Raw genomic sequence first — 16,973 nt, 5'->3', positions numbered from 1 at the left:
CAGAAGTTCATGTTGTGACCCAGACCAGAGAAGTAAGCAATCATCTATGTAGCATCACCAGTATGTTATGGAATCAACCCATTGTGCTCCTTTGGTGCCCCCATAAATGAAGAAGTTGTGTTTAAGTATAATGTCCATCATTGTCACAAGCATCTGAGTGTGAAGCCACAAACTGGCTGGTCTATGGTTGAGTATGCTGGTAACCGCCTTCAACACTAGCATTGGTTCAATGGTAGTATAAAGAGAGACTACATCCAGGGTCTATATCATTTACATTAACTCTAGAAATTCCTGCCATTATCAGTCTCTATAAGTAAGTTGTTCTCCAAATAGGACTATATATGTTGAAGTACTGACAACTGTCAGGATATAGGTTGATCAGATGCACTAAATAGTTACCAAAATTATGAATTGCAATGTCAATACAAAGTATCTCAGATAACGTGATAAAAACCAGATGTCAAAAAAAGATTTTTAGTCAATAATTAGACAAAATAGTTTTGAATAAGATGAATTGCAATGTCAAACAAGTACATCTGATAAAGTGATATATGTTAGATGTCCAAAAGCGATGTTTTTTAGCTAATGATTAGACATAGACTGCACACAGGTTATTTGTGTTTTCGCTCTTTTCTTAAAGTGAATAAGATATGATGGTAATGTATTGCATTATGTCTTTGTAGGGGGTCACCGTTACAAATATATGTTGTCCTGAAGAAGGTCTTGCGAGTAAACAACAAATTATGCCCTCCGGGCTGATCGTCCGGACGGCAAGGTGGGGGGAGGGGTGGCGATGATCATTCGGTCAACCCTCAAATTCCAACTTCTTAATCACCCCCCTATTTCTAATGTGGACTATCTAGTGGCCCGCTCTCTCAATCTACCTGCCCCCCTCACTGTTGTCCTTGTGTACCGTCCTCCTCAATCTATGCCCTCCTTTGTAGCCTCCATTCAGGACCTCATGGCCACCCTCGTGGTCAATAATTCCTCCGTCCTATTGCTCGGCGACTTTAATTATTGGCCGGGCGACCCCAGGGAAGACCTCCCCTCGAAAGATTTTTCAGGCACTCTTCAATGCCTAAACTTCACATCTCATATCTCAGCCCCCACTCACGTCCAGGGTCACATCTTGGACCAAATCTGGTCCTCCCGCCCCATTGTTTCATCCCTTCTTATTTCCCCATGCGTCTGGTCGGATCATTTTTCCATTTCTTTCGCCATCCACCTGGGAGTGGTTGACAAGCCTCCCCTCCCTAAGAACATCTCAGCCCGTAATTGGAATCGAACGGACCTTGACTCCCTCTCGCTCACTTTGGCTTCATCTGTTCCAACCCTCACCAATCTTTCTCTTGATTCTCAGGTCAATGCCATTGGCACATGGCTTTCCTCTTCTTGCGACCTTGTCGCTCCGCTCAGAAAGATCAAGGCGATTCGTCCACATGACGCGCACAAATGGTTCTCTCCAGAACTCAAAACTCTCAAACTCGACCTAAGGCGGTCGGAACGTCACTGGAGACGGAACTATTGCCCCTTGTTGCGCGCCAAATACAAATCACTCCTTGCTGAATATAAAAAAGCGATCCTGGCGGCTAAAACCGCCTATTTCTCTGAGAGATTAGCTCTCGCGACTAACAAACCCCGTGAAATCTTCTCTCTGGTCCACAATCTTGCCACCTCTGATCGCTCTACCCCCAGCCCGGTTCCCTCACAGTCCCTCTGTTCTTCACTTAACGATTTTTTTATCGGCAAGATCGTAAAGATCAAAGCCAACATTCCCACACTGCCTCAACCCCGCCCCACCTGTCCTCCTATCTGTCCTTCCTTCTCTTTTTCCTCCTTCCCTCCTCTTTCCACTGAACTATTTCTAAAACTCCTGATCAAAATCAAGTCTGGCTCCCCCATGGATTGCGCGCCAGCACGCATTCTTAAAACCCTCTTCACCAATTGCTCTGGACCTCCCCTTGCCCTCCTCAACTCCTCTTTGGCTCTCGGATCCGTTCCCTCCTCTTTCAAATCTGCCATAGTCCTTCCGATTCTAAAGAAAACTGGTCTAGATCACTCTCTTCCCTCCAATTTCCGTCCCATCTCTCTCCTTCCCTACCTCGGCAAGATCCTCGAGGCTCATGTCACTTCCTGCCTCTCCTCTTATATTGAGGAGAATGGCCTCCTTGCATCCCACCAGGCAGGATTCCGCCCGGGCCACTACACGGAGATGGTGGTCCTCGCAGTCTTGGACGAGCTTAAGGGGAAGGCCGACTCCAATCTCCCCCAAGCTCTGGTCCTTCTCGACTTGTCCGCTGCGTTTGACACGGTTGACCATGCCATCCTCCTCGACCGTGTCAGCGCAGCGGGCATTCGGGGCGTGGCCTTTTCCTGGCTGGCGTCCTTCCTTCAGGATAGGTCCCAGGCAGTTCATCTCTCCGGTTTTTCCGCTCCTCCCCGTCCTGTCACTTGTGGTGTTCCCCAAGGCTCTTCTCTTTCCCCTCTCCTTTTCAATCTTTATATTCACCCCCTCATCACTTCTCTTCTTGAGCTGGGGGTCTCTGTGTATAACTACGCAGATGACCTTCAGCTTGTTTTCGATCTTTCTTCCACCCCTGATTCTCTTCCCAAGTTCTGTTCCACCTTAGTTTTCATTTCTGACTGGATGTGCGCTAACCAACTGAAGCTCAATCCAGATAAAACTGAACTTGTTCTCACTGGTGGCCCTTCTAACCCCTGGACCCCCGCACATTGGCCCCTCTCTTTTGGTCCCCCCCCTGTTCCCTCTTCTTCTGTCCGCACTCTCGGCATCAAAGTCAGCCATGACTTATCCATGCACAGTCAGATCAGCTCTGCTGTGTCCTCCTGTTTTCTTTCCCTCCGTTTAATTCGGAAAATCTCCCGCTTCTTCTCCACTGATGCTCTTAAATCCATAGTCATGGCCCTCATCATCTCTCGCCTTGACTATGGGTATGGCCTGTATATGGGCATACCTGCTTACGAATCTCGCCGCCTACAGGCCATTCAAAACCAAGCTGCTCGTCTCATCCTCTCCCTCCCTAAATCCTCTCATATCACCCCGGCTCTTAAATCACTTCACTGGCTCCCTGTTCGTTTCAGATCCTTCTTCAAACTGGCCTGTCTAGCATTCTTGGCTCACTCTCGATCCGCACCCTTGTTCATCAACACTCTTGTCTCTTCTCATGCCCCTGCTCGCACCCTCCGTTCTTCCTCTCTCTCTCTTCTTCACACCCCTCGCTTCCGCAAATCCAGAACGGGGGGAACCCGATTCTCAGTCCTTGCCCCCCAGTTCTGGAATAGCCTTCCTCTTTCTATTTGCTCCATTCCCATCTACTCTCACTTCCGCAAAGCCCTTACAACCTTCCTCTTTCTTCAGGCATTCCCCTCTTAAACTCCCCTCGGTCCCCTCTGCCGAGTTCTTGATCAGGTCCCTAGCGCCAGGAAGCCGCTTGGCCATCGTGCGCTCTATTAAATATTTTATTCATTCAAAAGACAGAAACGTCTACTGTTAAGTACATCTCCCCGCTGGTTATTAACTAAGCATTTGGCTTTCACTATAAGAACAATAGGAGTCATCTGTCACTAATCTATTTAGATTGGACTTTTAATTCAGATGTTTGATAGGACAATTTATTTATTCCTTTGGCATTTGAATCTTTGATTTAATTTATGATATTATTTGTACCCTTTGAATTTTTAATTACTTTTATGTATAAAATAATCTTTTGATATAAAGATTTCCCATATTGATGCTTTCTCATTTGATTGTTCGTTTCATGTCTCACAATAAGGTTGTTTAAGATAAATTATGCACAGATCCCAATGTGGTTAGGTCAGATAAATTGATATTTGTCATTTTTCAATCTGACCTCTGTAAATTCCCTTGCTGGTATTTTCTAATTTACATCCAGGGTGGACAGGATTATGTCCGGTTGCCAGTGGGCATCCGATAAGATGCGAAGATGTGTTTGGTGTCTTGTATGTATGATGGCAAGTTCTTAATCAAAGGGCCAAGAAACAGGTTCACATATTGTGCTAACCTTTCAGTAGGGCCGCCAATACCCGAAACTATGGCCTACCTGGTGCACAGACAGGGAAATGCCAGTCTATGAACTTTCAGATACAGTAGTATCCTGGTCGTCAATAAGGCCTTGGATATGCCATTCTGTTAGGCATTTGTTGATTTTGGTGACTAAGCTGCTCATGCACTTGTACAAGGCCTTCCACAATATCAGACCACAATACCTCAACAACCGTCTCTCCTTCCACCTTCCAAAGAGAAATCTTAGTTCAGCCAACCTCGCCCTGGCCACAATCCCATGCTTCTACAGGAACAGATTGAGTGAAAAGTCCTTCTCCTACCTCGCAGCAAAGCACTGGGACAACCTTTCCCTCCACCTCCAGCAAAACCCTACACTGCTCCAGTTCAGGAAAGACCTCAAGACCTGGCTCTTCCGATGACTACAACGGATCTGCATATACCCCCCTCCTAGCGCCTTGAGACCCTAACAGGTGAGCAGTGCACTTTACAAACCCCTGATCGGTTTATTGGAAATATGATGTTATTGAAAGTTAACATTTTCTTGTTCTAACCATTTGGTGCCTGCAGTCTGTATTGTGGGTCACATGAATAGGTATACCTTGCAGCTGGTCTTTGTATATTGATTGCAGATAGTGAGACAAAGGGGGTGATGGCAAGATGGGACATCTCTGCCTGGATGAGGAAGATGAGCTGTATCACTTACACATCACATAGGTTCTCCCTCAGCACACTCAAAATGGGTTTCAAACTGGTATTTTTGGCCTCCACACAAGCTGGAACTACAGCAAGGATGCAGTAAATTATGAACACATCTTTAGGCTGAGAACCCTAGAAGCTAGAAGCTTCTCCCATTTCAAATTGGGCACTAGGTATCAATAGTTGATCCTTTGAACCAACTCTTCAGATCACTTCTGGACCTGTGTACTCTGCCATGAAGAAGGACTGCCCAGCTGTGAAGTTTGTTGTGCTGAGCTGCTTTCTGATCAAGGACTCTTTTGCTGCCTAAGCCTGCTATTGCTGCACCAGAACTCTTCTGATGCTGTGGTCTTCCCTGCTGAATTGAGCCTCCTTGTGTAGACACAGAACTCCAGTAAATCTCCAAAGGTCAGTTGGCTGCTCCCCTGATTAAAGCCATAGGGACTTAACAGCTTCACTGACATTGGCATATCTCCTGGTATCTAGACACAGCACAGACCATCATTGACTTCCACCTAGCGTAATGTAGATCAACGCAGGTTCTTGTGAGCCCAGCTGCTCCTTTGAGGTCAAAGCAGCCTGACATCGGCCCAGCTCAACACATTTTTTGTCTGCATAATTACCACAGCCAGATAACACGATTTGGGCTTTTTGCTTCTTGTTTTTCACCACAAAACATTGAAAATTGCATATCCTGTTGGATTTTTGTAATTTTGGTGTCAAATAATATATTACATTTCATTCTTGTTTGTTTACAGCATAAATACTGTACGCATTACCTCTATTAAGCCTCACTGATTTTATGCCAAGCTTCCAGAGAGCTGAGCATAGGTTAATTTGGGGTTTGTGTGCTTCACCCCGAAAAAACTTGTGGTTGCTGCTTGAGTTGGGTTTTGCCTCCCTCAACCAGTAATCCAATCGCCCACACTAATAATTCATAAAAAGAACAGTATGTTATAGCTGCAAGTTATTCAGGGCTGATCACATTTTATACAGAATAAAATGCTAACAGATGAGATATTTTGCCCTATACAATTGATGAGCTCAATTATTGTCCTGTAACCCATCTGCATTATGGGCCTTTGAGTTATCACTCTGTAATGTTATTATGTTAGCAGTTGGTATGCCTGAAATTTTAATCAATTTGGAAAACTATTTCACTTGTTTATTAAACTCAGACTCTAGGGGAGAGCCTTACTGTGACTGTAGAGGATTTTCACTTTTCTAAATGTCTTTCTAAGGCCCTGATCATAAGTCAGTCAGAACAGAACTGGCCCTGTTTTATGGTGCAAGAACACCAGCCTTAGTTTTACCACCTGCCAATTCTGTTTGATAATTTATTTGTACTGCAGTCAAGCCTTTTTCCATGGCCAATACTAAATATTTCTCTTTTAATAGTGGAACATTTAATGCACTCTCTTCTGAGATCAAGCCTTTCAAGTCCCTCCTCTGCCTTTCCTACCCCCTTTACACATGTTCCACACAGAAGAACCCTTTACACATTTACCACCTGTTCAAAGCAGGTGGTGAAAGTGAACTTTAAATACCTCACAAAGGAACTACTGCCTGTATTTCTGCACAGTAATGTGAATCTCGTTCCTGAGAATCTGGGAATGGAATTCCACCTAACTCCTCATTAGGGACATAAGAGGCTATTTTTTCACCCACACAATGGATATATCTTCAGTTAAAAACAGTTAGGGCCTTATTATGAGTTTGGTAGTTTGACCTCCTGAGAACCGCATCCACACCCACCAGTAGCCCACAGCACTGGAGGTCTAAACACTGCCATATTTTGAATTGATCATGGTGCCAGCAGTGTGGATGCAGAGTAAGGGTGGGGGGGCAATTTCCGTTCCTCTCTTGGAATTTGCGAATTTTTGACAATCCCGCATTCTGCCGTTCCGGCAGAATGCGGAATTGCCAAAAATTCCGCGATGTACTGCGGAAATTAATGAGTACAGAGGTATTGCACAAAACGATATCACCTTCTTGGATAAATGCTGGGCAGGATTCATTCTTGCATGATGATCCTGTAACAAAAATTAAACCTCAACAGGAAGCACTTACAGAAGCACTTACAGATATAAAGCAGGTGCCCGAGCTAAAGCTCAAATTCGCTGATGCATTAATCAGCCCAAAAATATTGTGTGCACGGTCAAGGCTTGGCTAAAATTGATACTTGTATAGCACACTACTCACCCGCAAGGGTCTCAAGGCGCTTGTACGAATACCGCTGTGGAACCCATCCTGGCTTTTCCTGTGAGGCATTCACTCCTGGGTACCCCAAAGGTGGACGCCAGGCATCCTTAGCATTGTGGGGGGCGTTGTGGAGATTAAGCAAGCTATTGCCCAGAGTTGCAGAGTGGGACTCCATGATTGGAATAGGCACCGAGGCGAGAATTATCAGGTCCGTGGAATTTTGAGCCCAAGACGCGCCGAGACAGGGAATTGAACCCTGGTCCCGGGTTAGACCTCTGCATCAGGGTCTGCCGCTCTAATCATTGAGCCACACTTCTCCACAAGGGCTAGTGTGCTTTCTCCCCATATCTACCATCAAAAAATAGCTTTGATGCTTGATGTAGGTTTTTGCTTCCATGACATTAGTTCACAAAATCATCAAAAGTAAAGAAATGCAGTTATATTTACATGGTCTGTTTATTCATTTTTACCTTAGATATAACAACTGGGAAATGATCACTGAAAATTGGACCGCAATGGATGATTTCTTCATCATTGGATTTTCAGATTTTCCTGAGATGCAAGCACTCCTTTTTGTTGCATTTGTACTAACTTACTTGTCAACTTTACTGGGAAACCTTATTATTATGGTTACAGTTTACTCTAACTCATGTCTGCACACACCTATGTATTTCTTCCTCACAAATTTGTCTTTCATTGACATCACTTACTCTTCATTAATTTTCCCACCAATGCTGGCCCACTTCTTTCTGACAGGCACACGTATTTCATTCACAGAATGTCTACTGCAGATGTATTTTTTCTCAGTCATGTTATCTATAGAAGTCCTTCTCCTCACAGCCATGGCTTATGATCGGTTTGTGGCCATATGCAATCCCTTACGTTACATGACTACTATGAGTAAGTCTATGTGCCTCCGGATGGCCCTTGCAAGCTGGGTAGTTGGTCTAATTGATCCAATAACACACACTGTACTCATTTCTAAGCTGTCCTTCTGTAAGTCCCACACAATCAACCACTTTTTCTGTGATGTGATTCCCTTGATGAAGCTTTCATGCAGCAGCACTTATATTATCGAAGCACTTACTTACATTATTTGTGCTTTTCTGACAATGATGTCTTTCTCTTTAATCATTATTTCTTATATCAACATTGTCTCGTCCATCCTGAAAATAGCATCTGTTGGTGGGAGACAGAAGGCCTTCTCCACATGTTCATCTCATCTCACTGTGGTCATTTTGTTTTACGGATCTCTCTGTTCTGCATATGTTCGACCAGCATCAACAATGGAAGATAACAAGATATTTTCTCTTTTGTACATTGCTGTTGCACCATTGTGTAATCCTATCATATACACTCTAAAAAACACTGAGTTTAAAGAAGCCCTGAAGAAGACCACATGCACAGCATATAGTAGGGGAATCAACAAACGCTCCCTACTCTAATATTGGCAGAATCATCTTTGACTACCAACAAAATAAGCTTGCTCATACTGCTGATGTAAATATATTTATTTTGGAAACTTTTGACTGTTTCATCATGACTATCTTCCATTCAGGAGATGACTTTCTAACCATTTTACAGATAAATTCCTTTGCTTATTGTCATTTTTGAAAACATTAAAACTGCCTACAAATGTATAGACATTTTACAAAGTAAAGAAAGAAAATTATATTAAGAAAGGAACAGGAGACTTTTCTCCTCATGCATTAAAAATCTGTGCCATTACCCCACGTTTTTCACTATGCAAAAACTTTTACCCGCAGGCCTTTACAACGCAATCCATTACAACGCATTGTCCATTGCAAAGCAATTGACTATCCTAACTCAACAGGGGTGTTGTAATGGGAATGCGTAGTAATGGTTTGCGGTGTATAGCCCTACGTTGTAAAAGGATGTTTCCCAAAGAAAGAAGTCCTATAGCAGAAGAAGAGTTAAGAGTTGTCTAATGTATTGTTTCAAACAAACATTGTAGAATTTACCAACTGCTTTAGATGTTGAAGCTTTTGATGACTGCGAGAGTGTTTGTTAGAGTAATTTTTGTACAGTGTCTTTTCATATAAAATATGAACATTTTAAAACGTATAAAGTTACATATATCATTTCTACTTTATTTGCCATCTAAGATCTACATATTAATCAGTTAGGCCATCAAAGCAATGTTGCAGAAGAAGCACAACATTTGCCATATTGATAGGAGCAGGATAGACAATGTTTCAGTTGTCTTCTGTTGCCCAGTATTGTGCTGAAATGTTTTGCCCCAAAACAGCTATCATTTACAGGGTTACACATCTGTTGGTGAAACAGAATGTGTTGGTTTGACCACCATGCCACAATGCATGAAAAACTATAGTTACATTTGTCCAGAAGAGAGACTTCCTAAAGATGAGGTACATTTCCACAAGCAACATAACAAAAGGATATGTATAAACATTTAATGTCCAGGACTGAGCTGGTTTCAGTGGTGGTGCAAAATGCAGAGATTTTAATTTATTAATTTATTTAGTGCATTTTTTATATAGTGCGGACATTACACGAAGGTGTCAGAGTGCTGTACAATAGAGCCAGTTACGTTACAAAAGAACAGTGGAACACAATAAAACGTTACAAAGAAAAACCGGAGTGCTATACAAAAGAGCCAGTTTCGTTTCATGAGAACAGTGGAACTCAATAAAACATTACAAAGAAAAACAGGAGACTAAAATGGAGAGTTGCATAGACACAAATTCCAACAAAGCACGCAGGAGAGAGGAATGTACAGGAAAAAACACAAATTTACAATGAGGAGGAAACTTCCAAGAGGGGCCTGGAATTGAAAGTATTAGATCTGAAAGTGTCTTTGGAAGAGGAGAGATTTGAGATCAGCTTTGAAGATCCAGGTGGAGGAGGTGGCACAGAGCAATGGGGGAAGTGAGTTCCAGATTCTCACTGCATTACCTGAGAAGGATTGGGCCATCAAACTTTCCCTTTTGAAGATGGGGGCTCAAGTAGAATCTTTTCCGCATTGCGAGAGAGTTGGGAGCCTCCGGACAATTTCAATTTGTTTGCCAGGTAACGAGGGGAGGGCGTGTGCAAGGCTTTATGCGTGATGCAGGCAGTTATGTAAATGGATCTTGCCTCAATTGGAAGCCATCGAAGAGAGGACAGGATAGGAGTGACGTGGTCACTTCTTTTAAACCCTGAAATGAAGCGAGCTGCTGAATGGAGGATGGATTTGAGAGGGGAGAGGTGGGATTCAGGTAGGCCCGTCAGAAGAGAATTGCAATAATCCAGTCTTGATAGAACCAGCGATTGTACCAAGGTTTTTTAGTCTTTCTTCTGGAAGAACCAACAGATCCTCCACAGAAGGTGCAACTGGTATTGTGCATTCTTGGTAATAGAGTTGATGTTGGAGATTAGGTTGAGTCTTTTGTCAAGAATGACACCTAAAGATTTAGCGGTGTCGACAACAATGGGTTTGTTGTTGAGTAAGTTCAGCTGATCCATCCACGATTAAACGGGAGGAGGTGAGAGAGAGGTAGAAATGAGGAGGAATTCAGTTTGGCGGGATTTATAATGAGTTGGTGAGCCTACATCCAGTTGTGAATGGAGTTGAGAGTAGAGTTGAGTAGTGAAAGATCGTGTGCGGAAGACACCTTGAGGTAGATTTGAGTGTCATCCGCATATAGATGGAAATGGATCCCAGATTTGCTTAGGAGGTTCCCTAATGGTTCCAGTTGGAGATTAAACAAGGTGGGTGCCAGGATAGAACCTTGAGGAATGCCTTGACCTACAGCCAATGGGGATGAAAGACTGTTTGCTATCTTAATCATTTGGGATCTGTCCTTGAGGAAAGAGGCAAACCTTTAAGCACTGTGCCATCCAATCCCATTCTCTGTTGAAGAGTTTTGAGGAGGGTACTATGATTAACAGTGTCAAAGACTGCAGAGATGTCTAGAAGAATCAGGAGACACGATTCCCCAGAGTCTAGTATATGCAGCGCATCATCAATCACTTACAGTAGGGCTGTTTCAGTGCTGCAATTTTGGATAAAGCCAGATTGGAAAACGTTGAGGAGATTATTGTCCATAATATGTAGGGCCAGTTGTTTTGCAACACATTTTTCGGTGATTTTCAACAGAAAAGGGAGGTTGGTGATAGGGCGGAAATCGTTGCGGTCGTTCGCATCAGCGGAGGTTTACTTTAGAAGAGGGGTAACCTGTCCTGATTTAAGGGTTACAGGGAGAGAGCCTTGACTGAGGAAGAGATTAACTAGCCTGGTCCAGTAAAAGAGAGTATGGGTGTAGAAATCGATGGCGATGATGCTAGGGATGGGGTCAGAAGAATGGTTGGATGGTTTAGTTTCGAGGATGCATTTGAGGAGTTCATCTTCCAAGAGGACGTCAAAGTGTTGCCAGCTGGCTAAGGATTTCCGCTCCTCAAAGGGGGTGGGTTGGGCAACCTATTTCACCAGTGCTTTGACCTTTTCATCAAAGAAAAGAGCGAAATCAGCTGCTTTCTTTGCAGATTCCTCAGGCGTAGGAGTTAGGGGAGAACAGTTTGGGTTTTTGATGAAGTCAAAACGTTTTTGGGTCTGTTTTTGGCTGAGTCGAGGAGGGATCTGATATGTGATGCTTTTTCATCGAAGATGTGGTTGTGGTATTTGGATATTGCTGAACGTAAATGAGAGAGATTAGAGGTGGAAGGAGATTTTCTCCAATGTTTCTCCATGCTTCTAAGAGATGTCAATGTAAGTAATATTGTTTAAGCTAATCCTTCTAAAGATGTTTGTATTGGTATTCCATTGTGTTATTTTCTCCAACCTTTTTAAAGCCTAGATTATTACTTACTCATTCAATGGTTTTATTCATTCATATAGAAGAATCTTCTAATAATCACTTTTCATGCACTTTAGGGGTCATTTAGACTGAACAGGCAGTCCATCTCCACCTACTCATCAGCAGTCTGCTTACCATGTTATTAGTTCTTTGTCGCTTTGACAGTAAATTCATTTCAAAAGCCCTTCTGTAACAACGTGGGTGCACTTTCCTGAAAAATGTAATTAAGTTTTGTTACCATGCCGTAGCAGCTCTCTTGCCCTTTATAGTAGCAAACTTACAAGGAGGGGGATGTTTCATTGACACAAAAATGTTTTCCCGCATTCTGTGTCGTGCCCAGGCCAGTACTGCATTTCACTGCAGCCCGGCAGGAAAGATGAACTTCAGAAGGTCTAAATAGTGTGGTCCTTCCGATGTTCATTAGCTTGAGTATAAATGGCAGATGGGCCATCAGTTGAAGATTCCCAAGGGAAGAGCCAGCTGAGTGTCCCCTGTTCGAAAACTGGTGGTTCACTTCCTCTACATATTGTTTGTGAGGTTTGAGCTCTGTAGATATGCAACGATGCTCCTGTTCTGTTACATCTTATACCTGGCCAAAAAACATTGATATCTTCGTGCTTGATAAAGGCCCCTGTTTTATTTGAGAGTTGTTATGATAAATCTTGTGAATTTTCGATGAAGTGCTAAATCTGGATTGTATAATATTGGTTAAATGTCCTTCGCCACACTAGTTCTGTGATGGAGCAAATTCTTCTCTAGTTTGTCCGGGGTTTACATATTTTTCAATTATCCTTGAAAACGAAATCACGTTGTGAGGGTGTGTTTAAAAGAATTGCAGGAACAAGATTTCAGGCAAAGGTGGTTCCTGAACTCCTCCTTGCTCCACCACCCAAATTAAAGGGCATGATTTGCAGTGTTACCAATGACAACGTCAATGACAACTCCACCATCACGAAGGCCATTTCAGCAAACCATCTTATTTGGCCCACATTAATTATTCTACAGTGCCTTCTGGCAATTAACCCATGATGGTGCTGTTTAAAACAGTTGCATATTAACATGCATGAGGCTTCCCCAGCCTTGTCCATTAATCCCTTATGTGATCTAGGATAAATCTGTTGAGTTGCGGAATAATTCCATTTTAAGGCTGGGGCCGTGGCATTCCTATGCAGTGCACCAATTAGTTTACCACTTGTCTTTGTATTTTTAATTTTCTGGCGGTGCTTCACCTTCTTTACAGTACCGATCAAATTATCAGAGGCACTGCTTACAATACTGCCTGATGAGCAGGAGGAACTGGTACCTTTTCAATGTCTTCCATGCTGGAAGCCACTGAGCCAACAGGGTTGCCTGAACCCTCAAGCACTGTCCACCAATGATCTTATGTCCTTAGCACCCGATTTGGTCTTTTTTTCGGTAAGATCCTCTTAATTTATGTTGTTGCACAAAGTACCTCCAGTTATGACAAATAACTGATCAGAGGCCACCGCCGGCGCCTTGGTGGTCTTCCAGCCTCCCTCCACTCCATATGTAGCCATGATACTTATGATAAGGACAGTGAGGAGGCAGGGAATATTAAAGTACCAGATGATGAGCCTTCCATGGGGGATGTTACCACTAATTGGGGTGCAGGCAAGGTAGGCAAAGCAAGTAGCAGGTTATTAATCACCGAGTCAATGCCAGGTTGTGCAGTCGGACCACCTCCCCCAGTGCTAGTAGAAAAGAAACTGACCTGGAGATTGGTCATTGTCATCGTGAAGCCAGACTGCTGAGCCGGATGCCCCTTTTGAGACTCCTCCATGATTGCTGTTACTGGTAGTTGAGTAGTGGGGTCTGGATTTGCGCTTGCTGTTTCATGAGACCTGCCGCAACTGTCTGAGCCAAGCCGATCTCTAGTGTTTAGGCAGTTGTCCTTCGATGCCTGGAGTGATAGCAAACCTCCAGCAGGAGAAATACAATCCTCAATAGAGAGTTGACGGCCAGATTCATGACTCATAGTTGCAGTGTCCTTGCTTTTCCTCTCTTCTGTGTTGTTCTTGGAGTGAAGGAGTCAATCGTTTTAGTGCTGGGATTTGACGGACCAGTGCCGCATCCACCATGCTCCACTTTCATGCAAAATAGGCCAGAAGTGCTGGAGACCTCCAACTGATTATTTTCTACCCAATCCCTGGTGGTCTGTAAATTTGTAGGTGGCATTTTTGCAACTGAGAGCACTAGCTCCTTGCAACACTCAGACTGTCATGGATAGAGGCGTCCACCATGTCAAGGAATGGAACGCAGCCAAGTCCACCAAACTAAGTGGACAGCCACCACCAAAAGCTTCCCCAAGTTCAAGGAGAGACATGTCTTGTAGCTCCTAATGAGACATCTGTCTCCCAGCAGCCGAGTGAGTCTGGGGAGGAGCTGAGCCATACACATCTGCTCACACGAGCACCATCTTGCTCCTCTCCAACTCTGCACAAAAACCTTCAGCTTCAGTTTACACCACCAGAAATCTCAGTCTCTGTTTATAAGGGGCAAATACAAGAACTAGCCGAGCTAGAAGTCCAACTCATTGTGGCAAGATTCAGAGGGTTTTAATTATCAGGAAATTTAGAATAGATTGACGATTGCCAAATCTGCTATCAATGAAGACACTGCAAAAAAGACAGTGGAAAACCAAATTCAAGACCTTACGGGCTGCTTTCAAGATCTGGGCCATTATCAGAAGAAATATTGGTATAAGGATTTACATCTATTATTCCCCCATCTGGAGGCCCCCACTTATGCTAGCAAAAATTCCAGATCCGTGCTGTCTTAGGTGGGTGGTTAGCGGGTTGGAGAAATTAGGAGATCCGTAGGATAGAGAAAGCATACTCTCATTTGTGAATTTGCAACCAGATTATGGTGTAGAGAAGAGGGAATTTTTTTAATAACTTCAGATTCAGGATTTTTTACTTAAAAAGTTTGGGGGTTCCATTGGTTTTGGAAAACAAGTATTGTTGGAGCTTATCTGTAACAGCCCTGAGTGCACTTTAAGTCATCTCTATGGCTATCTGGTGGAGTTGATGCCAGTTGATCTGGCAAAACAGTCAGAAAAATTGCAGACAAACCTGGGGGTACGAGATAGCAGATTTTATCAATCACATGCATTCGGGTAAACTAATTTATTATCGGAGGGACTACAGGCACAATATTATAAATTTTAATCTGTGTGACATCCTGACAAAAACGGCTAAATTGGAGAGGAAGTGCAGGAACCTGCTTCCCGCGCTGTCATAACGAGGGAAGCTAATCTTGAGAATATGTTTAGTGTCTGTCCAGTGCTTGAACCACTTATGCAAGACGTGGACAACTTTATTTGTCTCATAATTCACCTGGATGTTACATTAACCTCCCAACTGATAATATTGCGAGTGCATAGTAGTATAAGGGGTGCTCTTGGGCATTCCAAGTTTGTCTTTTTGTCCGGTGCTGCGTGGCGTAAACTAATTCCAGCCCCACACTCAGACAGTGGTTAGTTCGGCTTCTCTCGATAGGTAATTTGGAATGCGGCCTATATCAATGGAAGGGAAAGAAGGGTAGAGAAAGGAGGAACATATCTGGCATCTTCTGCAGAGGTGGGCATGGAGCTTCCCCTGTAGTATGGAGTAAGGGAACAATGCCTTTTTGCAGACTGTGTTAGACCTTCTTATCAATTGCTTGGAATGTCTTTGTGGAATCTATTTCTTGTTTAAGTCATATGATATTTTTATGAATCCTGGTTCGTATGTTGGTACACTGACAATGGAAAAATATTGTGAGCAAAATATCGATGTAATAACTATATACTTATAATGGTAAGTACACAAATATTGGAAAAACAATAATGATCTCATAGATATAGTTGTACAAAGTATCGATATATATATATATATATATATATATATATATATATATATATATATATATATATATATATATATATATATATATATATTCACTGAAAAAAACATAGGTTTCAAGGAGGTTATAGTGAGGAATTATCACTTAAAAATCCTTAGAAATTCTTTGGAAAGAAAACATAGGTTTCAGGGGTGTGATAGTTAGCTGGACATTTCTCCCATACAAAACCAGGAGATGCATTTGCAGAGTGGTGCAGAAAGGGTAAGTGGCCTATGTCCACCTCTCAGCAATCCCATTATCTGGGGCTTACTGGAGATGTCAGGTAAGACCCCCATCATCAAAGGGTACGTTAATCCCCATCGAAGAGCTCACCAGGGAGTGCGTTTGCAGAGTGGTGGTCAATGGGTGCATGGCCTGCTATGAGAACTTAGCAATCCTGTTGTGTGGGACTTACTGGAGGTAATAGAAGGGATAGTTGGCCCCAAGGATGTCCTTGGGGGCCAACCACCCCTCCTGTTGCCTCCAGTAAGTCCCATACAGTGGGATTTTGTAAGAAGTCTTTGGAGGGCAAGCCCCCCTTTCTCTACCACTCTACAAACACGACTAGTAGTTAAAGAAGCATTTGGAATGTAATAGGTCTAGCATTTGCGAAAGTTACATCTATTGGTGTTTTTTACTAATGAGCGAATTTTGCGAATTTGCGATCCGCGAATTTGCGGATTTGCAAATTCGCAATCCGCAAAATTTGCAAATTCATGCAAATTTTTTGCGTGTTTGCGGGTGTTCGCAGGTGTTCGTGGAGAACTTTGCGTATTTCCGGGGCGCTTTGCGTGTTTGCGGGTTTTTTTGCCTGGTTCATCACTGCCACCCTCTCGTTTTTTATGTACTTCTGCCCTCTGTACCACTTGTTTTTGTGCCTTTCTGCCCTCTGCCCCACTCTTGTTTGTGCCCTTTTGCCCTCTGCCCCACTGGTTTCTGTGCCCTTCTGCTCTCTGCCTAACTCATGCCCTCTATCCCACTTTGTGCCCTTCTGCCCTCAGCCATAAGTCAGCTTCACAGGAAGCACTAATAGATAAAGTAAAGCAGGTGCTTGAGTTGAAGGTCAAATTAAGTTACACAGTCATTAATCACCCCAAGTCTGGGGTGATTAATGATTGTGTAACTGAATTTGAGATTCAACTCTAGCACCTGCTTTACTTTATCTATTAGTGCTTCCTGTTGAAGTTGACTTTTGTAACTATTTTAGAGGCTCTGGCAACTTGCCAGCGCCATTCTAAAATAGTTACAAAAAGTCAGCTTGAACTTTGACCCAATCCGTTCCCCTCGCGGATTTTGCGGGAAATACCCCA

At 43.2% G+C, this 16,973-nt stretch overlaps 1 protein-coding gene across 1 annotated transcript; it reads left to right on the top strand.

Moving 5' to 3' along the window:
- Positions 1-7,434: 7,434 nt before the first annotated feature.
- LOC147700747 (olfactory receptor 5G9-like) lies at positions 7,435-8,388 on the top strand. Its single transcript, XM_086929211.1, has one exon. It carries the CDS (start codon positions 7,435-7,437, stop codon positions 8,386-8,388), a length of 954 nt encoding a protein of 317 aa, XP_086785337.1.
- Positions 8,389-16,973: the final 8,585 nt, after the last annotated feature.

This window comes from Lissotriton vulgaris, chromosome 7, assembly GCF_964263255.1.
Source record: "Lissotriton vulgaris chromosome 7, aLisVul1.2, whole genome shotgun sequence".
NCBI classification, from domain to species: Eukaryota; Metazoa; Chordata; class Amphibia; order Caudata; family Salamandridae; genus Lissotriton; species Lissotriton vulgaris.
This window is presented reverse-complemented; position numbering and strand designations above follow the sequence as displayed.